This window comes from Melanaphis sacchari, unplaced genomic scaffold (genome assembly GCF_002803265.2).
Source record: "Melanaphis sacchari strain LSU unplaced genomic scaffold, SCAv2.0 Contig2_pilon_pilon, whole genome shotgun sequence".
NCBI classification, from domain to species: Eukaryota; Metazoa; Arthropoda; class Insecta; order Hemiptera; family Aphididae; genus Melanaphis; species Melanaphis sacchari.
Window position 1 is genome coordinate 6,204,125 of NW_020271173.1, and position 12,878 is coordinate 6,217,002.

The 12,878-nt window shown below is 23.6% G+C and overlaps 1 protein-coding gene across 1 annotated transcript in view; it reads right to left on the minus strand.

Annotated features, from left to right (window-relative positions):
- The window catches only part of LOC112595959 (pikachurin-like), a 73,023-nt gene that overhangs the window by 21,564 nt on the left and 38,581 nt on the right, over nt 1-12,878 (minus strand). Inside the window, exons 4-7 of the mRNA XM_025341374.1 lie at nt 11,123-11,324; nt 10,904-11,048; nt 7,361-7,550; nt 4,428-4,564 (exon numbers count right to left, since the gene is read on the minus strand). Coding sequence (XP_025197159.1) covers nt 4,428-4,564; nt 7,361-7,550; nt 10,904-11,048; nt 11,123-11,324 — 674 coding nt within the window. The remainder of the gene's footprint in view (nt 1-4,427; nt 4,565-7,360; nt 7,551-10,903; nt 11,049-11,122; nt 11,325-12,878) is intronic.

Here is a 12,878-nt window from a genome sequence, read left to right on the forward strand (position 1 = left end):
CAAAGGAAAAAAATAAGTAAAAGCATGCTTGATTAGTCACAATGTATTGTGTTTGGTGTTAAAGATTTTTTAAATTTAAAAGATGTTATTATTATATTATAACATGGATATATTTATTTCATATTTTACCATGCTATATACGTTTTACATTGTTCAAGTAGTCATTGTATGTGATAATGTATCAGTACGCTTTAGCTAGGTGGTATTATTTTCTTTTGACGCCTTTTAATATTTTATTGCGAGGAAGTGCAAGATATAAATTCATTAAAAACATAACTGATTTGATGTGTCATTAGCGTGGTGGGTCTAACTAAATTTTTTTACTCTCAACAAAAATTGAATTTTATATGATGAGATTTTGACACAATTTAAAGTGTTTCCATGGTAATATAAAATGTATGGTGGTTGTTGGTGGCGGATGAGGGTAAAGTTCGTGTAAATCCTTTACACAATAAATTATATACATTACGTGTTCCCATGGAGACCTATTTATACGAGATGGGTTAATCTTTTGTGTTTGTATAAATCAAACTTTAAGTAAACGTTTTCATTGAAAATCAAAATATTTAACTTATATCTATAAAATCTGAACTTTGGTGTAACTCACTGATCTATTGAATATTTATTTTATGCTTGGTTTAATAATTTACTAGAATATGTATTGAAAGTGGTTATAATACTATTTTATTTTTTAACCAATTTTTGATATATAAAACATTTTATGAATAAAAACTAATATATATAGAAATATTAGAGTATAGCTAGAATAAGTTCTTAATCAAAATACTTATAAATATCATCATACTTTTTAATGTATTAAAAACGTGAAATTCGTGATATTATAATATTTTGAAAAATCGGAAATAAGAAGTTTTGTTGTTTTAAAGTTTATTATTTATTATGAGATAATGAAATATTACTAACAAATATATTTTGTACATAGCATAAACAAATAATAATATTTCTTTATTTACACCATATCATGGTTTATTATTTATTGAAGTGTAAAAACTGATTTTGTAATATTAGTTTATATTCAATATTTTTTCTAGATTGGGAAATTCGTTAAAAATAAATTTTTACAAGTATTTTTTATTGTACTCTTTAGCATAGAATATAAGGGTTAATGACAATATAGGAGTTACGTGTGGGGTAAATGCGGTTTCAGGATTGCATTTATATGGTTATATAATATTATGTCCAATGCAGATTTACGTGCAACGGCGTCTTTGATAGGCAATTTGGTTATGTAATAGCATACGAGGACTATACGTGCGTGCGTTGTAAACCAGCCCCTTTTCACTCGTTAGAATATCCTAATGTTATACGCTGCCATTTCATGCTCCACCGGTCGTTAAATGACAATAATGTAATTTAATAGTCATTTGATATTAATTATGCCATAGTGTCTAAATAGCGTTTTTGCTGTTTCAGTCGCCATTATATAAATTAAAAACCATATTTTAAAATCAATTTCAATTTAAACATAATAGTGGCAGTGCAGTAAATATAGATGGTATATTATACGATGATACCTATAATGTACTATAAACTTATACATATACTATATAATGTTTAAATTTACAATTGATAAAAAAAGTATATTTATTTTAAATATTACATTATCGAAGGTAGTATATACATAGGAAGAAAACATATGAGGTACCTTTATAGTATATTCTCCAATTAAAATTTTTGATATTTAAACAGATGTATATATGTGTTTAAGGTTATTTAGATCATGTTAAAAAGCTTTTATTACAAATAAATTGTTAAAATATGTTAGTGAACAACATTTTGTAAATATATTTTTATTATTTTAGATCAATAATATCTTTATATAAAACTTAAAGCAAAATTTAAAATTAAGTATATTTTATATTCATTAATAAGTAGGTATTTTTATAAGGTATTTTTACGAGTAAGAGGTTATTAAATAATTTTCATTAAAAATGCATTTTTAAATATTTTATGCTCTAGTTTAAAATAATATATTTCCTTCTGGTACTTATATTAATGAAAGTTGAATATTTATGAAGTGCACTTTATGAAAGTTATACGGGTAATACCTAACTAAAAAGCTCATACATTCCATGTGTATAATATTTAACCTCAAACAGTTAAAAACTATGCGTGTTTTTACTATAATATAATTTTGTAGTTTTAAAATAATAATATTGAGGAATAAATATAGTTATTAAATACTTTAATAAACTAAAAATGCAAAAAATAAAAATGAAATAATCCTTACAATTTGTAAATCATAAGCATTAAAAATTAGGATGACATTTTGATATACGGTCCTCACTATAACCATGATGCGTAAAAAATACTCGCATTCATTTGAAACCGGAAACTACGAAATGTAGAAACTCATGAAAGTCCTGTGTCCACAAAAGATTTCTTGTTAGACTTTATCTCTTGTAGAAAAAAATCTTAGAAATGTTTTTTTGTGATTTATGTTCAATAGAGATTTTTTTCCTCTTTAAGTTGGTTAGATATATTGCAGCTCATGCATCTTTTAAAAATAAATACCCCATCAAGGATTTTGTAAAATAATGTATTTACCTTACTATTTTTTGTATTATAAATTAAATATATAAATTTTAGTTTAAATAAATAAAATTTATTGGTAGGCTGTTAGGATATTGTCGACTAGATAGTTTCATAGTTATATAATTATTTACCTATATTGTTATATATAACTAAATATCAACTATGATATAACTTACATAAAACAATAAATGAAAATTAATTTTAGTACGAGTAGGTACTAGGTATATAACATACGTATTATACATGTTGAAGTCTATTGAAAAAAGATGTGTTGAATTGCATAAAATTCACTACGAATGCCATGATAATACCAAAATACAATATGGCATATGACATTGCATAGGCAATTTTGTAAGCTTCTTATGTTCTTTCAATTTATTTGTTAACCCTTTTCACTTTTTCAGGTTAGTAAGCTTTTGATTTCCATATTATCCCACATAAAATTATTGAGAAGGATTAAAACTGGGTTACAATTCAATTGTTCAATCTTTAAATCTATACAATTCAAATGCTTAATTTATATATACCTTCATTTTCTCTTTCTAAACCGATAACAAGAGCACTACAGTTTCAATTATACTTGCCTATCATTATTGATGTATAAATCTGATGATAATATTAAATTGTAATGTCATATAATTTCAAAATTTTCATAATATAGAATTCAATATTATAATATTTTATTTACCTTTTTGTTAAAAATATTTTTTTTTAATTTATAAAAAATATTCATAATTTTTATTTACAAAATAATAACATAATAAAGGAACATCCATCGACACTACTTCCAATTTATGAACTTAGAGGATATAAGTTAATATAGAATTTTTAATAGGCCACGTGGCCATTTACGTTTGAGACGATAGGAAGTGTTTTTAGGTAATAGGCGAGAAGAGGTTTGGATATGAAAAGATTCGCGTGGTTAAAGATTTTATGAAATTTATTATAGTGATAGGAAATAAGTATGAATATTGTTGGTATGTTGAAATTATGATGTAAGTTAGAAATATTTTAAGTTGTAATGTATAGTTTATCAAAATATTTTAATATATTCAGATTTTACTTTATATTGACTTATTGGTTTTTTCCAAAGTATTTGATTGGATTATATGAATGCATGTTAGTTATTTTTATTACTAATTTAATCAGGTTTTGAAGCATTTTTTGGCTTTTAAAAATAAATACAAAAACTTGTATATCTCGTTGATTTATAAAAGGTATACTTTAGGTATAGAAAAACTTGTCATTAAGATTAAATATGCAACTAAATATATTTATTAATTGTGTATTCCTATTTAATTTCTGTGTTTAAAGTTATTTTTTAAATAAATAAATAGTATTATATATTATTATAATAGTAAGGAATTTTTTTTGTGGCATGGTTCAATAAAAATATGTGGTAATAACATGTAATTATAAGTTGAGCATTTTTATTGTTCTTAGAAAAAATTCAGAATCTCATTATAATATATTTTTGTCGCTTTTTTGTGACAATTTATTTATCCAACTAATCGTTTAAATATTGAATATCTATTTATTGTTAAAAAATTCTGTTTATAATTCAATTTTTGCTATAATTTTATTTTTGAAAAAATAGTGGTTGAACTTAAAAATTGTATTGATCTTAATTTTACATTGAAGATTTAGTTATAATTCATAAGCTCTACATTAGTTTATATTATTTTAATTTAACAATATTTATATTTTTTAAATATTGTAAAAATGAAAGAAAATAAAAGTAAAAGAAAAGGCTTAACATTATAAATAAAATTACATACATATTGTCAGTCGGGTATAGTTAAATATTATATAATATATATTTAATAATAAACACACACGAAGTATTATGGTATTATTCTTGTGATATTTACCTGTAAGTCTAATATTGTTTCACATAAATCTCCAGTGTAACCAAGAGGGCATAGACAAAGTGATGAATTGGTAGTTGTTACACACTTGCCACCATGTTGACAAGGCGATCTTGTACACTTGTCCGTAGAGCATTCCTCTGTAAAATCAAATTATTATTGAAATCATTTGTCATACTCATATATATATATATATTATTGTATAATTAATACGAGTAATAAAGTTTAAATAAAACAAGATCAGAAAATCTTTATTTTTTTTTATTTGGTTTTATTCTATTCAAGAAAAAGCAAGCAACTCTACTGCGTCTTGGCCAGTTCCATGTGTACTAAATTACGGTGCCATTTATCAAAGACAAATTACAAGGCGAGGGTTTTCGATCAGAAACCAATACTTCAATGTCGTTGTTCAAGATATATGTAGCTATTGTAAGAACAATGCTTTGCCCGAGGTTAATCGATTTGATTTATAAAAAATAAATAGCAGTGTTAGACTTAAAAGTTGTACATTTTGTTTAGATGAAAAGTATTAAAATTTTTACATAATTGCTAATAAATTTAACATAGTGTGTTAAATTATTGTATTATTAACAATAATAATTTTCATTTAAACATTGATATAATTATGTTTCATATAAATTAAAGTCCATAAAAATTTAAATAAAATGCTGATGATATTTTTAAATTACATGAATATACTAACTGTGAGATAAAATATTATGGTAATAGTATGGCATGCTAAACGACCATAAAATAATTTTTAATTTTAATAATGATGATTAAATTGTATGAATATTATAATCAAACTTTAAATATATAATAATTTTTAAATAAAACTATTACTCTTAATTTTTAAACATTAAATTATTTATTTAAATTGTTTAGGTATAATTTAAGTGTTAAAGGCGCTTATCGTTTCGTTTGACACTTACTAGGATTTAAATTTATGGAAACGCCATTACAATACCGAAAGTTGTATATTAACTATGAACCATTGAATAATACAATTCATGGAAAGCAGAGTTTGGCGTGTTATGTTTATAAATATAGCCATTTTTCTCCCTTATCACAAATTAATGGGAATTTGAAACTTTGACAAGCATCTTTACCCAATATCCAATAGATCGCATATAATTTATTATCATATAATCTATACAAAAAACTCATAGATAATGTTTGCTGACCTATAAATATATTGATTGGGCGATTTATAGTATTAGGTATTAAAATATATCATAAATTTTTTTTAGTGCCATAAAAAAGTTAACTCAATATAGCAATTCAAAAAAAGTCAAAACAAAAATCAAAGTTTGATATTGTATTTATTCACGTTAAGTAATTAATAAAATCAAGCATTTGCTCTAAGAATTTTTAAAAAGATTAAAAAGAAAGAAGCAAATTGTGTTTTTTTTTGTTATTTTCCATGTCTCCCAGCTGATTAAATTCATAATAAAACATGAACCATTATCGAACAACGTCGACGGTAGAGCGGTTGACTAGAAAATTAATTAACACTGTCGCACTATAAAGAGGGTGGGAGTACACTGATGTCCTCGACTTTCACCTCAAAAGCTTCTATCTAATGTTTACTCAAAGAGTCTTAGCAGCTTTTTTTTCTCTCATTGTTGTAGTTTTTAGTTTAATATTAATTATATACATTAATAAACATGTACTACACGACATCTAATCTAATCATGTTTCGTTTTTCATCAACCGTCTATATTTCAAATACATTTCTTTCTCGTTTAATCTCGTCTTCTATAGTGTCTTTATTTTAAAACTTTAATATTTTATTAAAAGACCATTAAATAAAAGTATTTTTTTAAGAAACCAGAATGATAGATTTAAGAGTAAAACTCTTAACTATAATATACTCATGTCTCACAAGCCACGACCAATAAATTGTAATGATGTTTGATGGTTATTTTGTATATATTATTTTAAAAGTTGTATATAATTAAATTTTACTTTAAAATTAACTGGTTATATAAATGAGTCATAAACTCGCGTGATTCTACTAGGATAAATAAAGTGTAATTTTTTTTATTATTCATATTATAGATATAATGAGTATTAAAATTAATATTAATCCTTTTGTTTTCATTATACATTTTTTAATAATATGAATATAATAATATGACTTTTATAATGTTTAGAACAATACACAATGTATATGAATGTATCATATAAATCCCAAAGAAATTATAGAAATTTAACATATCCATTATATATTATAATATAATAATATAATATATGTATATTATACAATAAAAAAAAAAATAAATAAATAAAATAAAATATATACACGATCAAAATTTAAATAGAATCGCGTCGTTCAAATCAGCAATAAATTTACAAAGATATTTGTATAATATACTATTTAGATCTTAAATAATATAATTATAATTTTCAATAGTAGCTAAGCATTTTTCAATTTTAACTTTCAACTGGTTTTCTCAAAAATAATTTTATTATATTGCTTTATATTAAAAAAAATTATAAGCTGTTATTTTATATGAACAAGAATAATTAATGGCATCACCAAGTAACCCATATGTTTTATCCGGTATAATTTGCGAAGTTAGCGAACAAGAAGACGTAGATTAAGGAGAATGAAAAGTTTTCACTGTCTACAAATTAAACAGTTTTGGCAGTTTGCTTAAAGTTTTCTTAAAGGACCTTTCCCATTATATTATTTCCTTTATTTATATTTAGAACTGCTATAAAAATAGAATATCTAATTTTTTATCATCGTGGGATTTTTAAAGTTCAGTCACGTCTTCCAGCATTGTTTTGAATATATAAAATTGCATTTTTAATACCAATAAATATAATAAAAATAAATATTTTGTCGACGGATTTGAACAAATCGATATTTCTCATATTATGTTTTTTGAAGGTAGTTTAAGAAAACTAAATGTGTAGTTAACACTTACCAACTTCTTGGGATTTGACTGTATCGCCAGCAGGTGTTTCACCAAAATCGTATCTGTGATCATTGGCTTGTAACAGCCGAACACAACCAACAAATCCACGGTCTGTTGGGAATCGTTCAGCCAATCCAGATGTATTACCTCTACCGCCGATAAAGACAGGTTCTCGAAATGTTATTCTTGAGAATAAGCCCTAAGTTTAAAAACAAAAATTACCGTTAAAATGACGAAATTAGACTTATCATTTGTAACTATGTCCAAATTAATTTTTATTAACTTTTAATATTTGTAAAAGGTAAGTAAAACGAATGTAATGTTTTTGAAAATTGTAAATATATCTTGAGATAGATTCATCTCATAAATATAAATGTAAATAATATATTATTGAAATATCTTAAATTTGGGAAAAGATTGTGTTTTTTTAAGAATTTATCAAAGGTTGAGGAGAGTGTATTTGAATCAAATTTTCCAAAAAAAAAAAAAAAAATTAGTATTTGGTGTTTGCGTAAATGATAAAAGAAACCGACAACATGGTTATAAATAATTGTAAGTAATAAAATAAGTGTAATAATAATAGGTTATCAATAAACACTTGTTAATACGGCTAAATTACACGAACTAAAAGATCATTATTAGGTCATAACATTATCTCGGTAAAAGTATATTTTAAAATAAAAAATGTTATTTGAAAAACCAATTCACATATAATATTTTATGTTATTTGATTATTAAATTTTTGTTCAATGCCAGAATAAGGAAAAGTTGTCTTAAGACAATAATTATATCTGCGTTACAGTACCCATTTTTTTTCATGGAATCAAAGAAAAAAATAGAATTTCTGTTAATGTATATACATTGTCACCATAATAATGTGTCTATTATCTGTATACAATAATTATTATAATAATTTATTATGTGTAGGTACATAACATATATACATATATATAAGATGCTATAAACTATTTGATAACACTTACTGTATATGTAATTCCCTTATTATTATAGATAACAAAAAAAAAGAAGTAGAAAGTATGATGCTTTGATTAAGTAATAATTTACTTGGTAGTTTGATACCTATAGCGCCTAATGGTTAATTCGGCTCAGCCAATATCTATTATGCACAGGTAAAGTATTTATATTTCTTGTATTGGACTATGGTCTGTAGTTATAAATTACTAGTTAACAAGTAATACAACTACTAATAAATATATTATTAACAATATTTTAATTTAATTTTTAGTTTACATTAATATCTATCCATGTCGATCAACTATTAATAGAGTCACTAAATAAAAACATATACTTTTGTAGTATTGTGTGAAATCTATATCTATAAGATTAAGTGAACAATAAAATATTAATAAAATAAATATATGAGATAAAAAACACATTATTTTATTTATTGACAAAGACTTGATATTTACTGTCAGTCAAACTAAACTTTACATTATTTTATTCTCTATAATTTATGGTAGTACAGATTCCATAGTAGGACGTTATGACTTAAAATAATTTGAATACCACAACACGATAAATAAAATATAATGATATGTGCATCGTTCTAACTTATAAATTTATAACGCTTAAGTATTCAACTCTTAATTTATAGTTTTAAATAAGGAATTCTTGTATTCGGTATTTTACAAATATTTTTGATGTAGATAACTATTATCTTTTGGCTAATAACCAAGTTAAAGTAAGTGAATAAAGAAGGAAATTATTTGTGTTTTGTTTAAATTGTGTTTCATTGTTATGAAATTAACAATCTCAATAGTATGTTTTATAAAATATTATTTTTTAAATTAATTTTAGTTATTTTCATTTTTTTTATATACTGTTTAAATAAATAATTATAATTATAAACATTTTTTTTGTGATTTTAGAAGAAATGGTGGAAAATAGATAACTACTCTGTTATACAGAAAAAGTTGAGTGTATCTCTTCATTGAGTAGGCACTATAATGTATAACATGTTCAATTAGAATTAAATGTTAAATAATTGAAAAAAAATTCTGAAAATTGTCTAATTTTTCGATAAACAAAGTTATCAAACAATTATTTTAATAATAATATTATAATTTTCACGAATGATCGTTTTTGTTTTAGTTTTTCCCAATTGTTTTAAAAAGTACTAAGAATTTTTAAATTTGATCTCTTTTAAGTACCAACTAGATTCACTTTGTTATAAGAAACCTCCATCAATTTGATGATAAAAACAATTTTTCTCATAGAAAAAGTTTGTGTAGACAAAAATTAAAATCAAAATAGTATAAATAGGTACACATCATTGTAAAATTAACACATTATTCATTGCTATGTTCAAAATCTAAAATATTGTTAAAAATTGCATGTTTTAACAGTTGAGTTATAGTTTATATTTTAACTTTAATTTTAAGTTTATTGATTTACATTATAAAATAAATATATTACTGGATTATTGAGACTTACAAAAAAGCTACCAATTAGATGATAATGGAGTAATCTAACTTTTAAATATTATGTATATTTGTTTATTTTCTTAAGTATTAATTAGATTTTTGATATGTGATTATTATTAAAATTATAATTCATTACATAATATTATGTTTAATTTTCTTTTTTGGGTAGTTATGACACACAAGTATCAAAATTGATTAAATCTCGATTGATTTCAATTAGGTTTTGCATATTTAAACTAAATAAAATGTGAATTTCTACATTAATGAGTAGTTGATAAATTATTCTACTTTATAATACTAGTATCTTTATTTCAGATAATTATTAGCTTATTAAAAAGTAATTTGTACATTAAATGTACTGCCTAATTAAGGTAAATACGATTTTTATTTTTTGACGACGTTTATACATTAATTAACACTTTAAAGTTTTAACTAATCAGTTTAACTTTATTTTATTTTCGAAGAAAATTCCTAAAAAATATATTAAATTTATATAAATTTAACATTTTGAAATTCACAATTCTATGAATGTTTCATGTAAATTAGTATAATGGCTTTTATTTTTAAAAATGTATTAACTTTTGTTAATTAAAATATGTAAATACATATAACCCAAACTGCCTATTTAATTATTAAGCTGTAAAATTAAAGACGTATGTAAGTAATAATTTTCTTAAGGGCTTTAACTGCCTGGGGACCCACAAATTTAAAATACGGCGTTGTATAGATATAATAAAATATGCATGTTTATTGCATATATTCAAAATATGTAAGGCATTATAAGCTAATACTCTAATATTAAATTGAAAAAACAAATTTTACTTAAACGTTTTAAATGTTAAATTAATAGAAAATGTTATTGAATATAGTACAGCAGTAACTTGTTGACTAGGTACAAAATCATTGATATATTTATAGTTAGTACATTTTATTATGTTTAAAAAAATAAAAAGTATATTATAACCTTTTTGAAATGACCAATTTAAAAAAATGTTTTTTAAAACTATTTTCCTCAATTTATTTGTTCAGGAAAAGGTTAAATGCGAATATAAATAATTATCATTACATTTTTGATTTTACTTTAATTAAAATGTATAAATGTACTTACTTTTGATCTCCCAGCAATGCGTTTTCCACGATTTAATTGGATCCACGCATCCCATCTGTGTCTATACACAGACAGAGTATTCCATTGATTTAAAATCACTGTTTCTTCAGATTTAACTACTCCCAAACCAGATCCACAATCAAACCTATAAAGAAGTATTTCGGTTATATTTATAATGTTACAAATAAACACATTTTTATTGGCTCAATTTTGAATTACCTAAATTCCAAAAAGCCATTGTGAAGCAGTATAGCCATGAAATCTCCAACTAAATCATCTCTTTCAGCAGCTAAAAACAATATACCATCCCAGCTTTCTGGTCTGAATTCTAAACTTATTTGAACGTGTTTGTAAGCTCCTCGTAGTGGTGGAAATGCTAACCAACTACGTCCATTGAATCTTGGGTATCTAATTGGATTTGCTTTAAGAAAATTAAAAATAAATATTATTGTGGAGTTGAAAAAAATAATCATATAAAATAATTAATTTTATTTTTTATACAAATATTATATTTAACTGAGTATGATACAAATAAGTATTTTTATAATTATTGCATAATTATAATAATATTTTACACATTAAATAATTAATACTCGTTCAATTATAAAATCACATTATTTAATTTTTGAATTAGGAATAAAATATAAATAATTTATGTTTATTTGTGTTTCATATTATTAATGAAAAAAATTAAAATATTGTATTATACCGAACGAACTTTTTCCTAAACGATTTTAAAACTCTTATAAATCCACCAATCTTACTTTTACCGCAATTATCAACAAAATACTACTAAAAATATTAACTAATATTGATCATCCACACTTTCCCTTATAAAATAACAAACTAAATTAAATTATATTAACACGCTGAATAGATTATCCGAATTATCTGCTCATTAATAAAAATAGAAAAAACATAACATTTGTTTAAAATAGGAAGTACTGTTAATGAACACTTTCTCTATTTACGCTCATTAAGTTTTTTGCATCATTATCTAGTATAAAATTTACATATTGTGCATTTTAGTTTATATTGAAAATAACCTTAAAGAAACGATTAAAAAAAAAAAAAAAAAAATTGTCATTATAAATGATTAAATATAGACTATATAGTAGATATATTTCTTTGAATCGATTATAACTGGTTACTCTAGTAGGATATTTTAAATTAAATGATTAGAAAATTACTAAAAAAGTTTTTTATTCAAAATTAAGTTAAACGACTATATAGAAGTGTTATTTAAAACTTTTGACTGTATTCAAAAATTTTTTCTTTAATTAATGCATTTCACCAGTTTTATTAGTTAGTTACGATTAATTAGCATACCTTGCAAGATACTGAGATAGACTCTTTTAATTGGTATAAAACTAAATATAGTAGTTAAACAGTGATTATTTGGGTTTTAATCTGTCTTAGCAAGTAACTGTTGTTGAGGGTTAAATAGAATAATATTACGTTAATGATATGTATACATATTATCGATGTTGTAAACTGTAACTCATAATAGGTATTTTTTCTAATATTAGTTTTAGTATAATTTAAATTTATATATTTTAAGTTATAATTAATGATTTTTTCTCCAAAATAGTTATTATCAATACTGAAATCTTAATGAATTATCTTCGATTTTTCTTTTTTTCTTTACACGTAAAAAGCTGCACTGTTATTATCGACTCATGAATAACCATGTATTGTCTATCTACCTATACCTACGTGTGTAGTACGGGTAGTAAACATATAAAATATCAGTAAACTCTAATGGGTTTATTTTTGCAAAGCGCCTTTGTCCGGTCACCGGTGCGGTCGACACAAACATCCGGGGCGAATTATTGGGCGCGGTCACGCAACAATCCAGTAAGATAGTCACGCGAACCCCGAGCAAGCCAAAAATATATTTGACACGCATCCAAAAATTTACCTACAGTTTTTATTAGCATACAGTGCACACCCCCAACGGAATGGATGAAACAGA